At 39.6% G+C, this 15,422-nt stretch overlaps 1 protein-coding gene across 1 annotated transcript in view; it reads right to left on the bottom strand.

The window, feature by feature from the left end:
- HFM1 (helicase for meiosis 1) overlaps positions 1-15,422 on the bottom strand; it is a 120,355-nt gene that overhangs the window by 43,174 nt on the left and 61,759 nt on the right. The window contains exons 25-28 of the mRNA XM_075184044.1: positions 13,938-14,023; positions 11,764-11,847; positions 8,524-8,681; positions 6,503-6,606 (exon numbers count right to left, since the gene is read on the bottom strand). Of these exons, the coding sequence (XP_075040145.1) occupies positions 6,503-6,606; positions 8,524-8,681; positions 11,764-11,847; positions 13,938-14,023 (432 nt within the window). The remainder of the gene's footprint in view (positions 1-6,502; positions 6,607-8,523; positions 8,682-11,763; positions 11,848-13,937; positions 14,024-15,422) is intronic.

Here is a 15,422-nt window from a genome sequence, read left to right as displayed (position 1 = left end):
TGTTTTTTAAAGTTTTTGGATAAATTGAGGAATTATTTTACAATATGTATTATACATGAAATGGATTATGATATTATGTTTTTGCAGGCTGAAGGAATGTACTGAATGGAAAGCATGTACATGGTGATTCCCTGCAGTTAACCTTTCTGCCATTAGATGGCACCAATGCTTTTAACTCACTTATTTACAATAGCTGTATTTAGAGGTAAAACAACTAATATTTTACATCTGTTTCTATATTTTTAATATTCGCAGTATAAGTTAATTAAATTTTAATATGCATGCCAGTATGTAGACAATAAAAAAAAACAATAAAGAAATGTAATAATTAAAAATAATTTACATGCTTTGATTTCTACTAGGGGATGATGGCATTTTAAGCAAACACACACACCTGACATTATTCTTTGCATTTCTTGTGGGAAGATCATTTTTTTTTTTTTTACTATTTATTTTGAAAAATAGCAATGATGTACCGATAAGAATCAGCAATTAGTACATTTGCAGGAATAGAAACAAAATCAGAGAACAATACATATCCTGGGCATATGACAATGGAGCTGAAAATATTTTAGTAGCAAATATCAAAGACAGCCAGAGGTTGTCATTAAACAGACAGGTTATCCAGAATACTCAAGAAACTATAACATTTTATAACAATATAGTCGGGGGGGACGGGGGGGGGACGACACTGGTCATCACCGAGAAAGAAAAAGAGAACACACTTCCCTTTATCCACACATTTCCTTACCCTTATCTTTCCCTTTCCGTTTTTAAGAAGAGAAACAAATAAATAACAAATAAATAAAAGAGGGGCAATAAAAGTTTCAAAGGAGATTACTACCTAGATACTCTGGGAAGGGAAACAGCATCAAGAGTCAGGGCAGTCATAGGGAGTTCTTCTTAGGAGGAAGGAGTTGGTACAGGAGGTATGGGGTGATAAGTAAAGCCAAATCTGGTGAAATTTATCATCCTTATCATGCAGGTGGTATGTAATCTGTTCCATCTGGGCAATAAACCAAATATAGGATCGCAGGGCCGCCATAGTGGGGGGTTCAACTTGTTTCCAAGACTTAGCAACTAGACATCGCTCAGCAGCCAGGACATGGGAAGACAATTTTGCAGACTGTCTATCATCATCAATCAGAGGATAACAGAGAAGAAAAGACCATGGGTCTTTCTGGACAGGGCATGGAAGGAGGCAGGAGAGGAGGGTCCTAACTCGATCCCAAAAGGAGGATATTTTATGGCAGGACCACCAAATAAGTAAGAAAGATCCCATCTGGCCACAACCCCGCCAACATAATGGAAAACTAGAGGGGAACATTTTAGTGAGGTTGTCAGTTATGTAGTACCACCTATAGTATATTTTATATGCGTTCTCCTTCACCAAGGTGGAAATAGAGCTGGTGGCAACTTGATCCCTTATGATTTCCCAATAATCCTCCTCTGGGGGGGGGGGGCAGATCCCTCTCCCACTCCCTCTCATGCCTGCCACCTGGAGGTAATAGTGCATTGAGAATTAAGCTGTAGATAAAGGAGATCGTGCACCTACCCAAAGGTGAGGAGATACATAGGGATTCAAAGGGAGAATTAAGAGAGGGGAGAGGTGTTCCCCCGAGGAGAGAGCCCACAAAGTGGCGTAACTGGAAATACTCATAGAATTTTGGATGGAAACTTGGATATTTAGAGCGTAGACCTTCCCAGGAGATAAAGGCCCCCACCCAGGGACTATAGAAGGTAGAGGAGAGCCCAGGAGGAAAGGCAGGGTTACCCCAAAGAAGTAGAACAGTAAGAGATGACACTGGTATATTGAGATGGGGTCGGCAGGTCTCCCATATTGCAGCTGAGAATAGTAAGGTAGGACATTGGGAGGTGAGGGTAGATCTAGCTTGTTTTGAGAGACCCCATATACAGGACAAAATTGGAAATTTAAGATAGACGGATTCGATGTCAACCCACGACAGTGCCGCGGGGGGGCAAAGGAGGCTACAATTTGAGCCGCCCAATAGTAAATTTTCAAATCCGGAAAACCCGTACCACCACCTCTGGTGGGTCTCTTTAAGAGAGCCAGCTTAATCCCGGGAGACCGGCCATTCCAGAAAAATCTAGAAAGACATTTTTGGATAGATCCGAAAGGGGGACTCGAACAGGAAGGGTCTGAAAATAATAGAGGAGCTTAGGAAGGAGGTTCATCTTGACAGAGATGATCATGCCCAGCCACGAGATGATCAATGTGTGCCAGAAAAACAGCTCAGACTTGATTTTAGCAAAGAGGCCCGGGTAGTTCTCCCGGTAGAGGGAGTCATAGGAGTCGGTAATAAAAAATACCTAAGTATTTAATTTTCTTTTTCTGCTAAGTTAAAGCGGAAGGTGAGTACCAGTCCTTCAGGGGAGGGAATATTAAGGAGGAGGGCTTCCGATTTCGTAATATTGATCTTGTAACCTGAGAGGTGCCCATATTGGTGTAAGACACTAAAGAGTCCAGGAAGCGACTTCTCTGGCTGCAGGAGAGTCAGAAGGACATCGTCCGCAAAGAGAGAGAGCTTACTCTCCAGATTCCCCGTTCGCACACCCTGTATGTCCGGGCAGGCCCGGATAGAGGCAGCAAGAGGCTCTATGATGAGGGCAAAAATGAGAGGATTCAGAGGGCACCCCTGACGGGTACCATTGGATATGGTGATAAGCTCAGAGGAAGAACCGTTGATCATGACTCTTGCGGATGGTCGAGAGTATAAGGCTTGAATACCTGTGAGGAGGTTACCCGAAATCCCAAATGCCGACAAGGCTCGGGAGATAAAGTGTCACTCACCGGACTGTGAGTGCCATTTCCCGTGTGTTCAGGAACCGTGGCCGTCCGCCATCCTGAGGGTCTGCGCACGTGCAGCCCTTATCAAGCCTTCAATACCTGTTGCTTTTAATTGATTGGATGATCAGGCAACCCTCCCTATTTAAACCACCTGTGATCATTACCTGGTTGCCTGATCTTGGAGTCTCATTCCCCATGAGCCTCTGAAGGTGTTCCTGTGTTCCTCGTTTATTCAGCTTCTGCTGATTCCTGTTTACTGCTATTGTGGTTGCCAGACCACTTCAATTCTCCTGTTTTCATCGTGCCTGCACTCAGCTGATTCCTATCCGCTGCCTACGTTACTACTACAGAGTTCCTGCTCACTTCAACTCTCCTGTGTTCATCGTGCCTGCACTCAGCTGATTACTATCCGCTGCCTCCGTTACTACTTCAGAGTTCCTGATTGTCTCAAATCTCCTGTGTTTATCGTGTCAGCTCTCCGCTGCCTCCGTTACCACTACTACTGGATACCAGACCGCTTCAACTCTCCCGTGTTCATCATGTTTCCAGTTTCACTTACTACTGCTTCCTGAGTATTGCTTCTTTGATTCTGGATTACCTGCCGTGCGCTGCACCAACCTGATTACCGCTCCACCCTCCAGTGGTCTCTCCTCCTGCCGGCCTTCAGCCTTCAGGTATCCCTGCACGTCGCTCTGACAGCCTGCTCTCCTGAACCGCGGTATGCATACTTTCCATTGACTTTGCTTTTGTATTGCATATCTATCTGGACTGAGTTGTGTTCTTCTCCGGAGCCTCCTATCCACTGAAGCTATTGTTACCATTGACTTTGTTTTCTATTGCCTGGATTGCTATTGTGACTTTGTATACTTCAAGCAGCGCTGGTCAGTTATTGTTGTATTGTGGATATCATCGTGGGATCAAGTTCTGTGTGCTCCGTGTATACTCTGCTTTACATTCATCTCCTCGTGCCCCTCCTCACATATATTAGCAATGGTACAACTTGCTGACGCAGACCACTGACTCCTGTTCCCTGTGACACCAGTTTCAAGTATCCTCTCACATAGCAGTGGTACAACTTGCTACACGCAGACCACTGACTTCCCCGTTACCTACCTTCACCTGGATTCCATTCCTTCACTATAGACAACGGTACAACTTGCTATACGCAGACCGCTGACTCTCACTACCTCCTCGCTACTCCTGGACATTCCTCCTCACTATAGCAGTGGTACAACTTGCTATACGCAGACCACTGACTCTCCTCACATTTCCTTGTCCATCTGGATCCTCGTGTACTAGGCAAACCAGCCAGGGTGGGTGGCACTGTAGCAGGGGGACACATGGCAGAACCTGCCATAATGACAAACCAACCCCAGACTGTTCTGCGCTAAGCTGGATTCCCTAGGGAGTGAGGTCCGCCTAAAAAAACCGAGTGGGAACCCCCTCTAGGGACAGCCAGCCCAGTGCTGAAAGCACTAGGGCTCTTCCTACACCCCTTGGTGGCCATTTTATTTTGTGGAACTACAAGTCCCAGTCAGCCTGGGCTGCCATAAACAGTGTGGGCATGCTGATGCTTTAAATAAATTTATACCAACCTTCTTGTACAGGTGAGGAATAGCTTTTCTTTTAAAATGGTGTTGTGTTGGAATTTGGAAACGGGGACACAAGACCTCAATTAACTGTCTAAAACCAGCTGCATTAATAGTGGATATTGGATGCAGATCTAATACTAGCATAGTCGCCATGGCATCTGATATGGATAATCAATTCACACAAAATGGAAGTTGAATTAAAGCTAGTTATAAAATAATAGTAGGATGCATAAGAGTTAACGAACTACAATGCATATATATATTGACAAATTATTTTGTTTATCTGCTTCCTAGACAGTATTTCTCAAGGTGTATGGAGAAACATGTCTAAAATATGTTATATAGCGTAACTTATCTAAACTGAAATGTGCCCTCCATTGTGTTTTCGGGAAACGGGGAAGCTGTGGTACAGTAAGTCTACGCCAGATAAGATGTGGCAAGGTATACTTGGATTTATGCCTGTATCTGGGGGATGTTGGGTGATGTTGATTCTGAAGAGACTTCATTTATGGATTATTTCTGAAAACTGCCGTAACACGTCTGTGATCCGCTTTGCGACTGTGTGACAGCTTTCATACTTGCTTCCTCTTGCAAAGGATTGTTTAACAGTCAATTGTTGTAAAGTAATAGTAGTCTTCATCTTGGTCTGCTGCTGGGTTGAAGATCAACCCCCAGTAGCGAAACTAACCCTCAATAATTCTTCAGAGGAATGATGGATAGTGGAGGAGTCATCTAGCCTTAGCAACTTGGATGCAGGACTAACTCGGATCGCTACAGAGGATATTAATGAGGACGGTGTTGTGAGTGTAGATTGTAGGTGCCGGTATCTAGGTGAGAGAAGGGAGCTAGCTGATGCTGGACAGTTTGTTGTTATTTTTTAACATAAGTTTGAGATTTTCCCAACAGCTTGCCATGAACTCGCTTCAAATGGCATAACATGGATGAAGTAACTAGATGGTTAAGGTCCCTACCTCTACAGACTGTGGCTTTATTCAATTTTTGGATTTTGGTACTGAAACACAGATATAAACTTATTGTTATATTGGATTTGCCATTTAGTTGTGAAATTGAATGACATGAACTGCATCTCAATTATTGATTTGTGACTGTGCATTAAGTAGTGTGGATGATCCGATCCAATATTAAGCATTCAAAAAGAACAAAATATTGTTGATTGTGCTAGTGGTATTTACCCATTCTATTGCCTTTATTGCTGTCCTTTTTGGTTCTGATATCCTTCTGGTTGGACTTCTTAGTAAACAAGGCAAATATTACATATTGCGATCTACAAGTGTTTTTTACCCCTATCTCTTTTAAAATAAAATCTCTTTTAAAGTACTTATCTAGATGTTGATTGCTGCAGCCTCTCTTCTTCCTTTTTCCTACAGCGGCGGTGGGAACATCAGTGTGACGTCAGGTCACACCAGCAACTGACAGGGAGAGGGGGTAAATCACATGATTGCAGGGCCGGAGCAATCGTGTTTGACAGCTGCCTGGCTGTCACAGTGACAGCCATGCTCATGGAACCAGACAGCCGCCATCAGGTACAGAGGGCCCCCTGGTAAGCCCGGGCCCTATACACCAGTATCCCCCTGATGGCGGCTCTGTCTATATGCACTAAGTGAGAGGTAAAGGTAGTAGTGCAAGGGAAATTATTGGAGATGCTATGCAAACTGTTATCTTTATAATATTCAAGTAATGATTGCCTTTATTGTTGTACGTTGAATTGTTTGGTGCTCTGTCATTATTTCATGATAAAAGTATATTTTTGCTATAATACAAAGAAAAGTGGTTGCTGCCCAACCTCATCCTGTGGTGGCTTCTACACCATTTTTGTGTTCTGATAAAATGTTTTTCGTGTTTGTGGTCATAGTTGTTGTGGTGGGCAAGGGGATCCTCAAGTCTCTCCTTGGTGTTCATGGTCCTGGACACTCCCCAGAAGAGAAGCAACTTGCCAAGATTTGGGAGGAGGCACTATCCTGAATGAGAGGCTTGAACGGAAATCTTACACCCATGCAATTTACTAATATCAATTTCCAGAGGAGCCTGAAAAAAGGTGTTACGTAAGTCAAACACATGTATTGAACTTTTAATGTCTTACCATATTCAGAGCTTATCAGATTTACACTAAGCTCCTCAGATGTAGAAGCTCTATTTATTACAATTTTTCTTGTCCAGGTTCCTGACTTTAACAAACCAGAGTCCCTGAAAAAGGAAACATGCATCTAATTATCATATCATTACAGACATGATTATATATGCACAGCATTAAACACATGTCTTAGTTAAGCCACTAACTCAGTTGTGTCAAAGAAATCCAGTTTATTGGCCACCCCTTCCAGCATCCAAACAGTTTATATGTACTCATCTGCTCCAATCTAAACCATCAAAATTAAAAAATCTAATTATACAAATAGTTTCACTATTTTTTATCACTGGGAACTTGATTATAGTTTTGGGGATATATGTTCTTTTTACTCTGAAAACAGTCCAGGCCCCCCCAAAAAACCCAAACCAAAACAATAAACTAGAAACTATCAGACCAATGCAATAAAAAATATAATAATACAAATGAAAAATTAAAGCTATGTGTAAGAGATAAGCTAGATTCTCCGATCTTTATTTCAACTGAAGTTCTGGTTAAAGTTACCAAGTTATTGGCTCTCAGAGAAACAAAAAGGTCACACTCTTCAGAAATTTCCCCTCTACTATACCAATAAGTTCGGACCCAGAGAAATGTCACAATCATCAACTCCACCTCCAAGACTCTAGGCACTTAGAAAATGGAAAGAAGGACTAGGCCAAAAAGGAAAAATGTTTTCCAGCAAAGTTTTGATGCAGTTTTAGTGGAACGTCTAGTTATTGCTGAGTTCTGGGCTTATCAGAGTGTAGGTCAATCTTTGCTTTTGCCTAATGTGAGGAAACAAACAACTGCCTTGAATTTGTATAAGTGAAAAGTGACCGATTTGCTGTGACCAGAGGGGGATATGTTTGTGCTACAAATTAAGCACTACTAAATATTTGCCTTAAGTTCCAGATACTCTATAAGTAGTGTGGGCCATATTATGAAATTGCCACAAGAGTTTAAGGGGTATTTTTTACTAAGCTGTCATTTTGTAGAATGTACTAAATAAATTATAACTGGAATGTGATTGCTATAGGAAACATCTCTACTTTTTCAAACCCGCAGTTTAGTAAATATATCCCTAAAACTTATGAGCCTAAGATCAATACGTTAAAACATCTATTCTGAATGATTATTGCCAAAATGATACAGTGATAGCCAAACTAGTTTTACATAGTTACATAGTATTAGTAGGCTGCAAAAAAAACCAAAAAAACATATGTTCACTGAGTTGAACCTTTCATCCTAAAAAAACAATTGATCCAGATTATGTCTATCTTCAGAATTCTCTGTTCAAGAGCAAATAAACCTTGTTTCTATGCATCTCTTTCTATGCCTCTGGCTAATATTCAAGTCCTATATTAAGACTATGCAGACAATTTTAGAGAATTCTAATTTTAAATGAAGTCACATAAGTTCTTAAATAAATTTAAAATATCATAAATTCTCACAACTAAATGCATTGTAAAACCCCAAAACGTTACCATTTTAGCAGGACTCCAAAATGCCTATATCCTACCTTATACTATGCTTACATTGGTAGATTTACAGCTATATGCTCTTTGCTACATAAAATGAATCTGGACTGTGCAAAAAGCATTCCATTGAAATTATAGGCCAACACCTGATTATCATCACATCTGAGTGTGTATAAAAATCAGGTCACTTTACAGGAGCAAACACAGGTCTGTGACTACCCCCTATACTAATTGACACTTCAGATATGCTCCCACACCCATTTGAAAGAGACTCTTCACTCATTTGAAAGAGACTCTAAAATGAAACACTAATAAACGACTGTGAGCGTTAGCACCACCTACAGACATGGATAATGAAAGAGTTTTCCACACGGTGAATGTAGCATGAGGCAAAACATCCTATGGCATTTTTTAAAATGGCAAACAAAAATATCCTTTAGTACCCTAAAAAATGTCTGATTGTCTAATGAACTGGTGACTCTTTCAACATTTGTTCCAAATCGAATAATCATCACTCACATGATCTTCTGCTTGAAGACAACTTGGTTATCAGAGTCTCCGATAATGAGTGTTACATAATGAAAATCAGGTGCAGTTCTTCTCTTCTGTAACTGCTCAAAGTTTTTTAATAGTATGGTGACAACAATTTCTGCTACTGTAGGACTATATCTTGCTGTCTAACAAAGGAAATAAATGCATAGCAATCACTTATTGTTCAAAATAACTTAAAGAGCAAACATGTATCTTTTTATTACAAACTGCAATACAAAATACAGAAGTTATAGAGCAAATATGCACCATTAGTTCCTAAAAATAGATTTTTAAGTTCTAAATTTACAATAGCATCATGTAAATTGCTATGTTTTAATGCTCTATGGGTTTTGCAGCTAGTGTATATTAAGCTGTGTTTTATGACAATTTGTATCTGAAAACCTGTTGTGCATGCGCATGTGTGTGAAAATGTGAACGTTTAGTGTAAGAGTATCGTATTAAAACAAACAATAAAGTGTATTTGATGCCTACAGTCATGGCCAAAAGTTTTGAGAATGACACAAATATTATTTTTCACAAAGTCTGCTGCCTCAGATTTTATGATGGCAATTTGCATATACACCAGAATGTCATAAAGAGTGATCAGATGAATTGCAATTAATTTTAAAGTCCCTCTTTGCCATGACAATGAACTTTATCCCAAAAACAACATTTACACTGCATTTTAGCCCTGCCACAAAAGGACCAGCTGACATCAGGTCAGTGATTCTCTCGTTAACACAGGCGAGAGTGTTGATGAGGACAAGGCTGGAGATCACTCTGTCATGCTGATTGAGTTAGAATAACAGACTGGAAGCTTTAAAAAGAAGGTGGTGCTTGAAATCTTTGTTCTTCCTCTTTTAACTATGGTTATCTGCAAGAAAACATGTGCTGTCATCTTTGCTTTGCACAAAAAGGGCTTCACAGGCAAGGATATTGCTGCTAGTAAGATTGCACCTAAATCAACCATTTATTGGAACATCAAGAACTTCAAGTAGAGAGGTTCAAAAGTTGTGAAGAAGGCTTCAGGGTGCCCAAGAACATTCAGCAAGCCAGGACCATCTCCTAAGGTTGATTCAGATGAGGAATCGGGACTCACCAGTGCAGAGCTTGCTCAGGAATGCCAACAGGCAGGTGTGAGTGCATCTGCACGCACAGTGAGGAAAAGACTTTTGAAGGAAGGCTTGGTGTCAAGAAGGCCAACAAAGAAGCCACTTCTCTCTAGGAAAAACATCAGGGACAGACTAATATACTACAAAAGATACAGGGATTGGACTGCTGTGGACTGGGGTAAAGTCATTTTCTCTGATGAATCTCCTTTCAGATTGTTTGGGGCATCTGGAAAAACGCTTGTCTTGAAAAGGAAAGGTGAGCGCTACCATCAGTCCTGTGTCATGCCACAGTAAAGCATCCTTAGACCATTCATGTGTAGGGGAGACATGAAAGAGTCACGGATCAGTACTTAAGCTAAAAGGGTATTGCCTGGTAATGTCAAAGAAGAATTCCCCATCCCTTATTTATTTATGTTTATCATATATTTATATTGGGTGGTATTAAAGTAATTCTATCGTTTTAAAATAAGCATTGCCCAATCAATTGTATGTGTGTCCAAAGCACAAAGTGATTTATTTTAGCAGATGTAAATAGTCAACAATTCAATATATTATTATATCATGATAAAGTACAGTACAGCACAGCCAATACCAAAAGATAAATACATACATACCGCTGCAATCGCATGCGCTCGCTGCGCACCCACGGGACCCGATGGACAATATTCTGTATAGAATATTGTGTCAGAGTTGACTGAGGCCCAAGTGAGATGCAGCTAATATATATACAGTCAGTGTTTCATTGTGAACAATAGAGATGACGTAGATTGTTTCTATAGGTCCAGACGTTGGGTGGGTCCAGGCCAGACAGGTAATAGGTTGATTCAATCTAAGTAATCCAAAGGTGGGGGTCTTCTCTCCAGGGGGTCTGCTCCTTTTCATAGCCAGTATCATACAAAGGTTTACTCTCTAATATCAATAACTAAAGTATGCAATGTGCGATCTCTTCGCCGACTGCACCGGACAGCTGCTGATGATTAGGGCTTCAATATGATATCAGGCATGACACCTTTCCTATTACCTAAACTTTTAATAACACTACAATGTACATATAATCACTATATATATATATATATATATATATATATAGACTAATAATAAACCGAATACTATCTGCTCCTGAATTACAGTGTAACAGAACCAATATGAAATTATATAAATAACTAACTGTTGTAATGCGAGTGTGTGCGTGCGTATTTTACCGTGCGATCGCATCACGCCACGTAACACGTGGCGTACGCTTCGCAATACGCACGGCAAACCAATATTAAACCAATATACTTTCGTTCATCCAATTATACGACTTTGACAGTGGGTTACAACAAAATCAAAAATTGAGAGAGGTTTTCTTTTGAACGGAATATGCTTTTTACATAAAAAAATATATTTGCCCTTGCAGTACACTATTAAGAAACATTCTGTATCTTGAGGCAGATGTCTCTGTCAGCAAAGTCTAGGCATTTTCTACTTTCTAGCTCTATTTAATATTGCTTAGAATAAAAGTATATGTCTTTTTAAAGTGCTCATTACCTGTATATATACTTTTACAGTAGTTTTTATAATGGATGAGAAGGGTGCCATTTCAGTTGCTGTGTAAGGATAGGTATACACTATTGGGTATTCAGCCGATTATTAGGACAATTGGACGATAAACGACGGTTCGGCATTAGTGTGTACACTAAAATGATGAACGATTGTCGTCCCAAATAACATAAAATCATTGATCAAGTTTTTCAAACTGACTTGAAAATCTCATTCAGTAATGGAGCAATGTCATGTCGTTCCCATTGTGTATGCACTCACGATCAGGATCTCCTTAGAGTTTACAGAGTCATGATGTTTTCAGCTGATGGTTATGACAGATGAAGAGCACAGATCTGAAGGTAAATCCTGTAAAACATGTATAGTATGTACACATGAATCAGCATGCTGATCGGGACTTTTTTTTATTAGTCGGTGGTAAAGTCGTTATAGATACCACATTGGGAGTAACTTTCCATAGTGTGTACCTAGCCTCACGTAGCAGAATTAAAAGGAACACCTTTCGGAGGGAACACTTTAATTTACTTTAATCTGCTGGTAAAAGTTAAGATAACATACAATACTGATGGCAGACCTGCTCAAAGCCAAGTTCATACTTTGGAAGATAGAATACAGATTCTTTTATTTGATTTCCAAATGGAGGATGTCTGTTCACAATCTGTAAAAGCAAATAAATAGAAGAGGACAGAGATATATGGATTAAAAAAAGGAAAATATGTACATATTTAAAATAATAATATATACACCATTAAAGGTTCAATTCTATGTAAAATTGAGGTGTGTTTCTTTAATGATGCTGTGGCCGTGTTGTTCCTGAATGTCCTCACACAGTCATCAAAGAGACACCTAGGGGTAAATGTATCAAGCTGAGAGTTTTCCGGCGGGTTTGAAAAACCAATCAGATTCTAGCTATCATTTATTTAGTACATTCTACAAAATGATAGCTAGAATCTGATTGGTTGCTATAGGCAACATCTCCACTTTTCAAATCCGCCGGAAAACTCTCAACTTGATACATTAACCCCCTAGTGGCTTTTATGTTCCCAAGGGGGCACCTTCCCCCAACAACGATAATGAGTCCATTGGTGGAACTGAGGGCTAGGACTGATTCTCCTGAGGCCCTGTTTATCACTTCTTTGGGTTTGGAAGGAATGTAAAGGGAAGGCAACTTAGAAATTGGTAGACTATATCAACTACATAAACAAGTTTGTTTTGTTCTTTTCGGACAGTAATTTCAAGGTGTCTTCTTGTGCCCAAACATGTCCATAGCTAATACTGCACAAAAAGAAAGTGCTCCTTTTTATAATGATTTCATCTCATTTTATTTAAAATACATTTTCAAAATGTTTTTTTATGACCTTGTCTAGTTACTTTAAAGCTTATAGTTCCAGCCACATTAATCAAGTATCTGTAGCACACACAGTACAATCTCAAGAACAATCTCTCCAAGAATTACCTCAGGTGATACAGGAATTTGAAAAGTGTCTTTGGTAAATTTCCTGAGAAGTGTCCCAGAGCTAACAAAATTAAGTAATATATAGATGATTTGATCATCATCCCTATATTTGACAGGGACAATTAAGAACTCTGAGATCCCTATGAACATTAAATAGCTGAATAACGTGTTTATAGTGATCTCCACTTGCATTGATTGATCAGCATTGATTGATTAGCCTGACAAGCAAACTATAGTTTCAGATATGTGTGTGTGTGTGTGTGTCTGTCTGTGAGAGAGAGAGAGAGAGAGAAAGATCTAAGTGTAAATTTAGATGTGTCGCTATGGAAAATGAAAAGTGAATGGAATTTGACAAATGAGGCATTAGGAGAGGTGGCAGTATGGCATACCACCATATACCAACTCACTTGTATCTCACTGTGGGGAATATTGAATTAGCAAAATAAAATAACACTAAAATCTGTGGCGCAACAGTAATCAGAGGCAGCTTGTAGCAAATTCAAAAAGGTCACACCAGAACCTACTTATATCAACCAAAATAACATCAAGAATTTGCTGACAGGCGATATATTTTCCCAATATATAAAGGGAAAAGAATATAAAATATATATATATATATGAAGTGTAATTACTTATCCAAACATCAAATGGCATTAATGGTAGAAAAAAATTGTATTCATATTCAATATAGAAGTCCACAAAAAAGTAGTAGTCCAAAATCCTGAATTTCAGAATATAAATGGAGTCTTCTATAGTGTAACCGGTCCACTCACGAATTCTCCAATATACATAAAAGAAAACAAACAAAAAACAAACAAACATAGTGCAATCTGTTGAAAAAATATGATGAAGGATTATGCCCCTATATAATGCCCGTGCACTGATTAAAAATACAGCCAACACCTCGTGAATCTCTTCTTGACCCCACAGGGGTGTGTACTTACTAGAAGTACAAATCAAAGCATGTAGTTGGCTTTATATATTAGATCCTTGAACAAGCGGGAAGATTCACTCCACCGTAACATAAGTATAAAAAAAAAGAAGGAGAAGAACTCCATAGTGTAAAATCGGCAATGTTAATCTGAACACCGCAGCACATTTGCAGCTACTATGGTACCTCAACATTGTGGATTTCTCTTCACTCCCCGTATAGGTGTGAGGAGAAATATGTTATATCGCCGCAGAGTGCCTTAGCGACCGTTCTGGAGGCACTCTGTGGCTAATTGAATATGCCCCTAAGACTGTATATAGACAATTAAAAAGAAAATTGTTAAAACTATTAATTGACATACCAGCTCTAGTTCTCTGGCATTCACATCTTCTATCTTTTTAAATGATACAAGGCCAGCATTTACCATTGTGTTAGCCAATGTGACACCTGTGGGTTACAAAATAGTTACACAAACTCATTGTAGTACATGCACTTTCCAAATAGATGACCTATTTATTGGATGGATATCAACAATTCTGTCAAGCAAGTATGTGGATTTTGCATTGCCTTGTTATTGTACATTACCATAACTTGCATTCAAATAGTTACAGCTGTTCTCATTGACTAAGGGACTAATAAATAGTTGTTGACAAAATAGGCATAAATTACTCTAAAAATAAAATACCACCCATATGCAAAGTCGTTCACATCTCAAGATGCGTTTGGCTTCACATTGGCTACATATGTGCCTGGCTTACATGTCATCATCACTGTATTTGCACCTGTCCAGCAGTAGGTGTAAAAGATACACCTCCTAACAGGGGCATATGTGTGTTTCTGCAGGTCTGCATTAGACTTTTTCATGTAAACCTTTACCGTATTCGGTCTACGTTACAGCACCTGGATGGGTGTAAGTGCCAGAATTGCACAAGTCTGGATAGGCCCATATGCATGAGCAGACCTTCTAGAGGGTAGTGTAGTGGAAATGTCGGCAGTTAACCTGTCAACATGAAAATGTCGACAGGGCAAATGTCAAGATTTTCATTTTGGGCACAGCTTGAAAATGTCATGCCAGTGGGTCCGGCGGCTATCACCAGACTCGCTGGCATTGGTCTTTTAATGTTGGCCAGCCTAGCTTGTATTACAGCATATGGCTCTCCCAGCTTTTAATATATAGTGCATTTTAAATTGGCAATTATAGCATCAAAATGCCTTTTTGTTATTTATTATACTGGCAAGGTAAGTATTGAGAATCCTTTTTATCTTGTTTCTAAGGTAATGTATTTGGACCCACAGAGGTGACAACTTTTTCACATCAATGTGTTACAAGTATCAAGGGAAAGGGGATAATATGACACCTCTCAATTACAAACCAAGAACTAGGTCAACCAACCTGGCCTGGCTTTTTGTTTTCTAGGAAAGGGGGCTGGTTGTAAAATGTGAGCCAAAAATGTGTGACACCGCTTTACTTAAGGCAGCTAGCCCAAGTACTGACAAGTGCTCTTCCTATCTACCTTGGTCCCAGTGATGGCAAATATGCCACCTCCCCAAAGTACCAGTTTAATAGTCCAGGGGGTAAATGTATCAAGCTGCAATTTTTTGGGCAATTTAAAATTGCTGCAAATCGCAAGAGATAACCAGTCTTTTGAAGTGCAAAATCGCTATATATTAACCAGTGATTTTGACTTTTCTAAATCTAATCTCTGGTGATTTGTGTTGATTTTAAAACACCTATCTCTCCCATGTTATAGTCAAAACGGTTAAACAAAACTCTCCTGAGTTTGAATTCAAAATCACCAGATACAACACGCTGCTTTCTATAGGCGAGATTGGCAAACCCATCACT

The sequence above is a fragment of the Mixophyes fleayi genome, chromosome 8 (assembly GCF_038048845.1).
Source record: "Mixophyes fleayi isolate aMixFle1 chromosome 8, aMixFle1.hap1, whole genome shotgun sequence".
In the NCBI taxonomy this organism is placed as follows: Eukaryota; Metazoa; Chordata; class Amphibia; order Anura; family Limnodynastidae; genus Mixophyes; species Mixophyes fleayi.
This window is presented reverse-complemented; position numbering and strand designations above follow the sequence as displayed.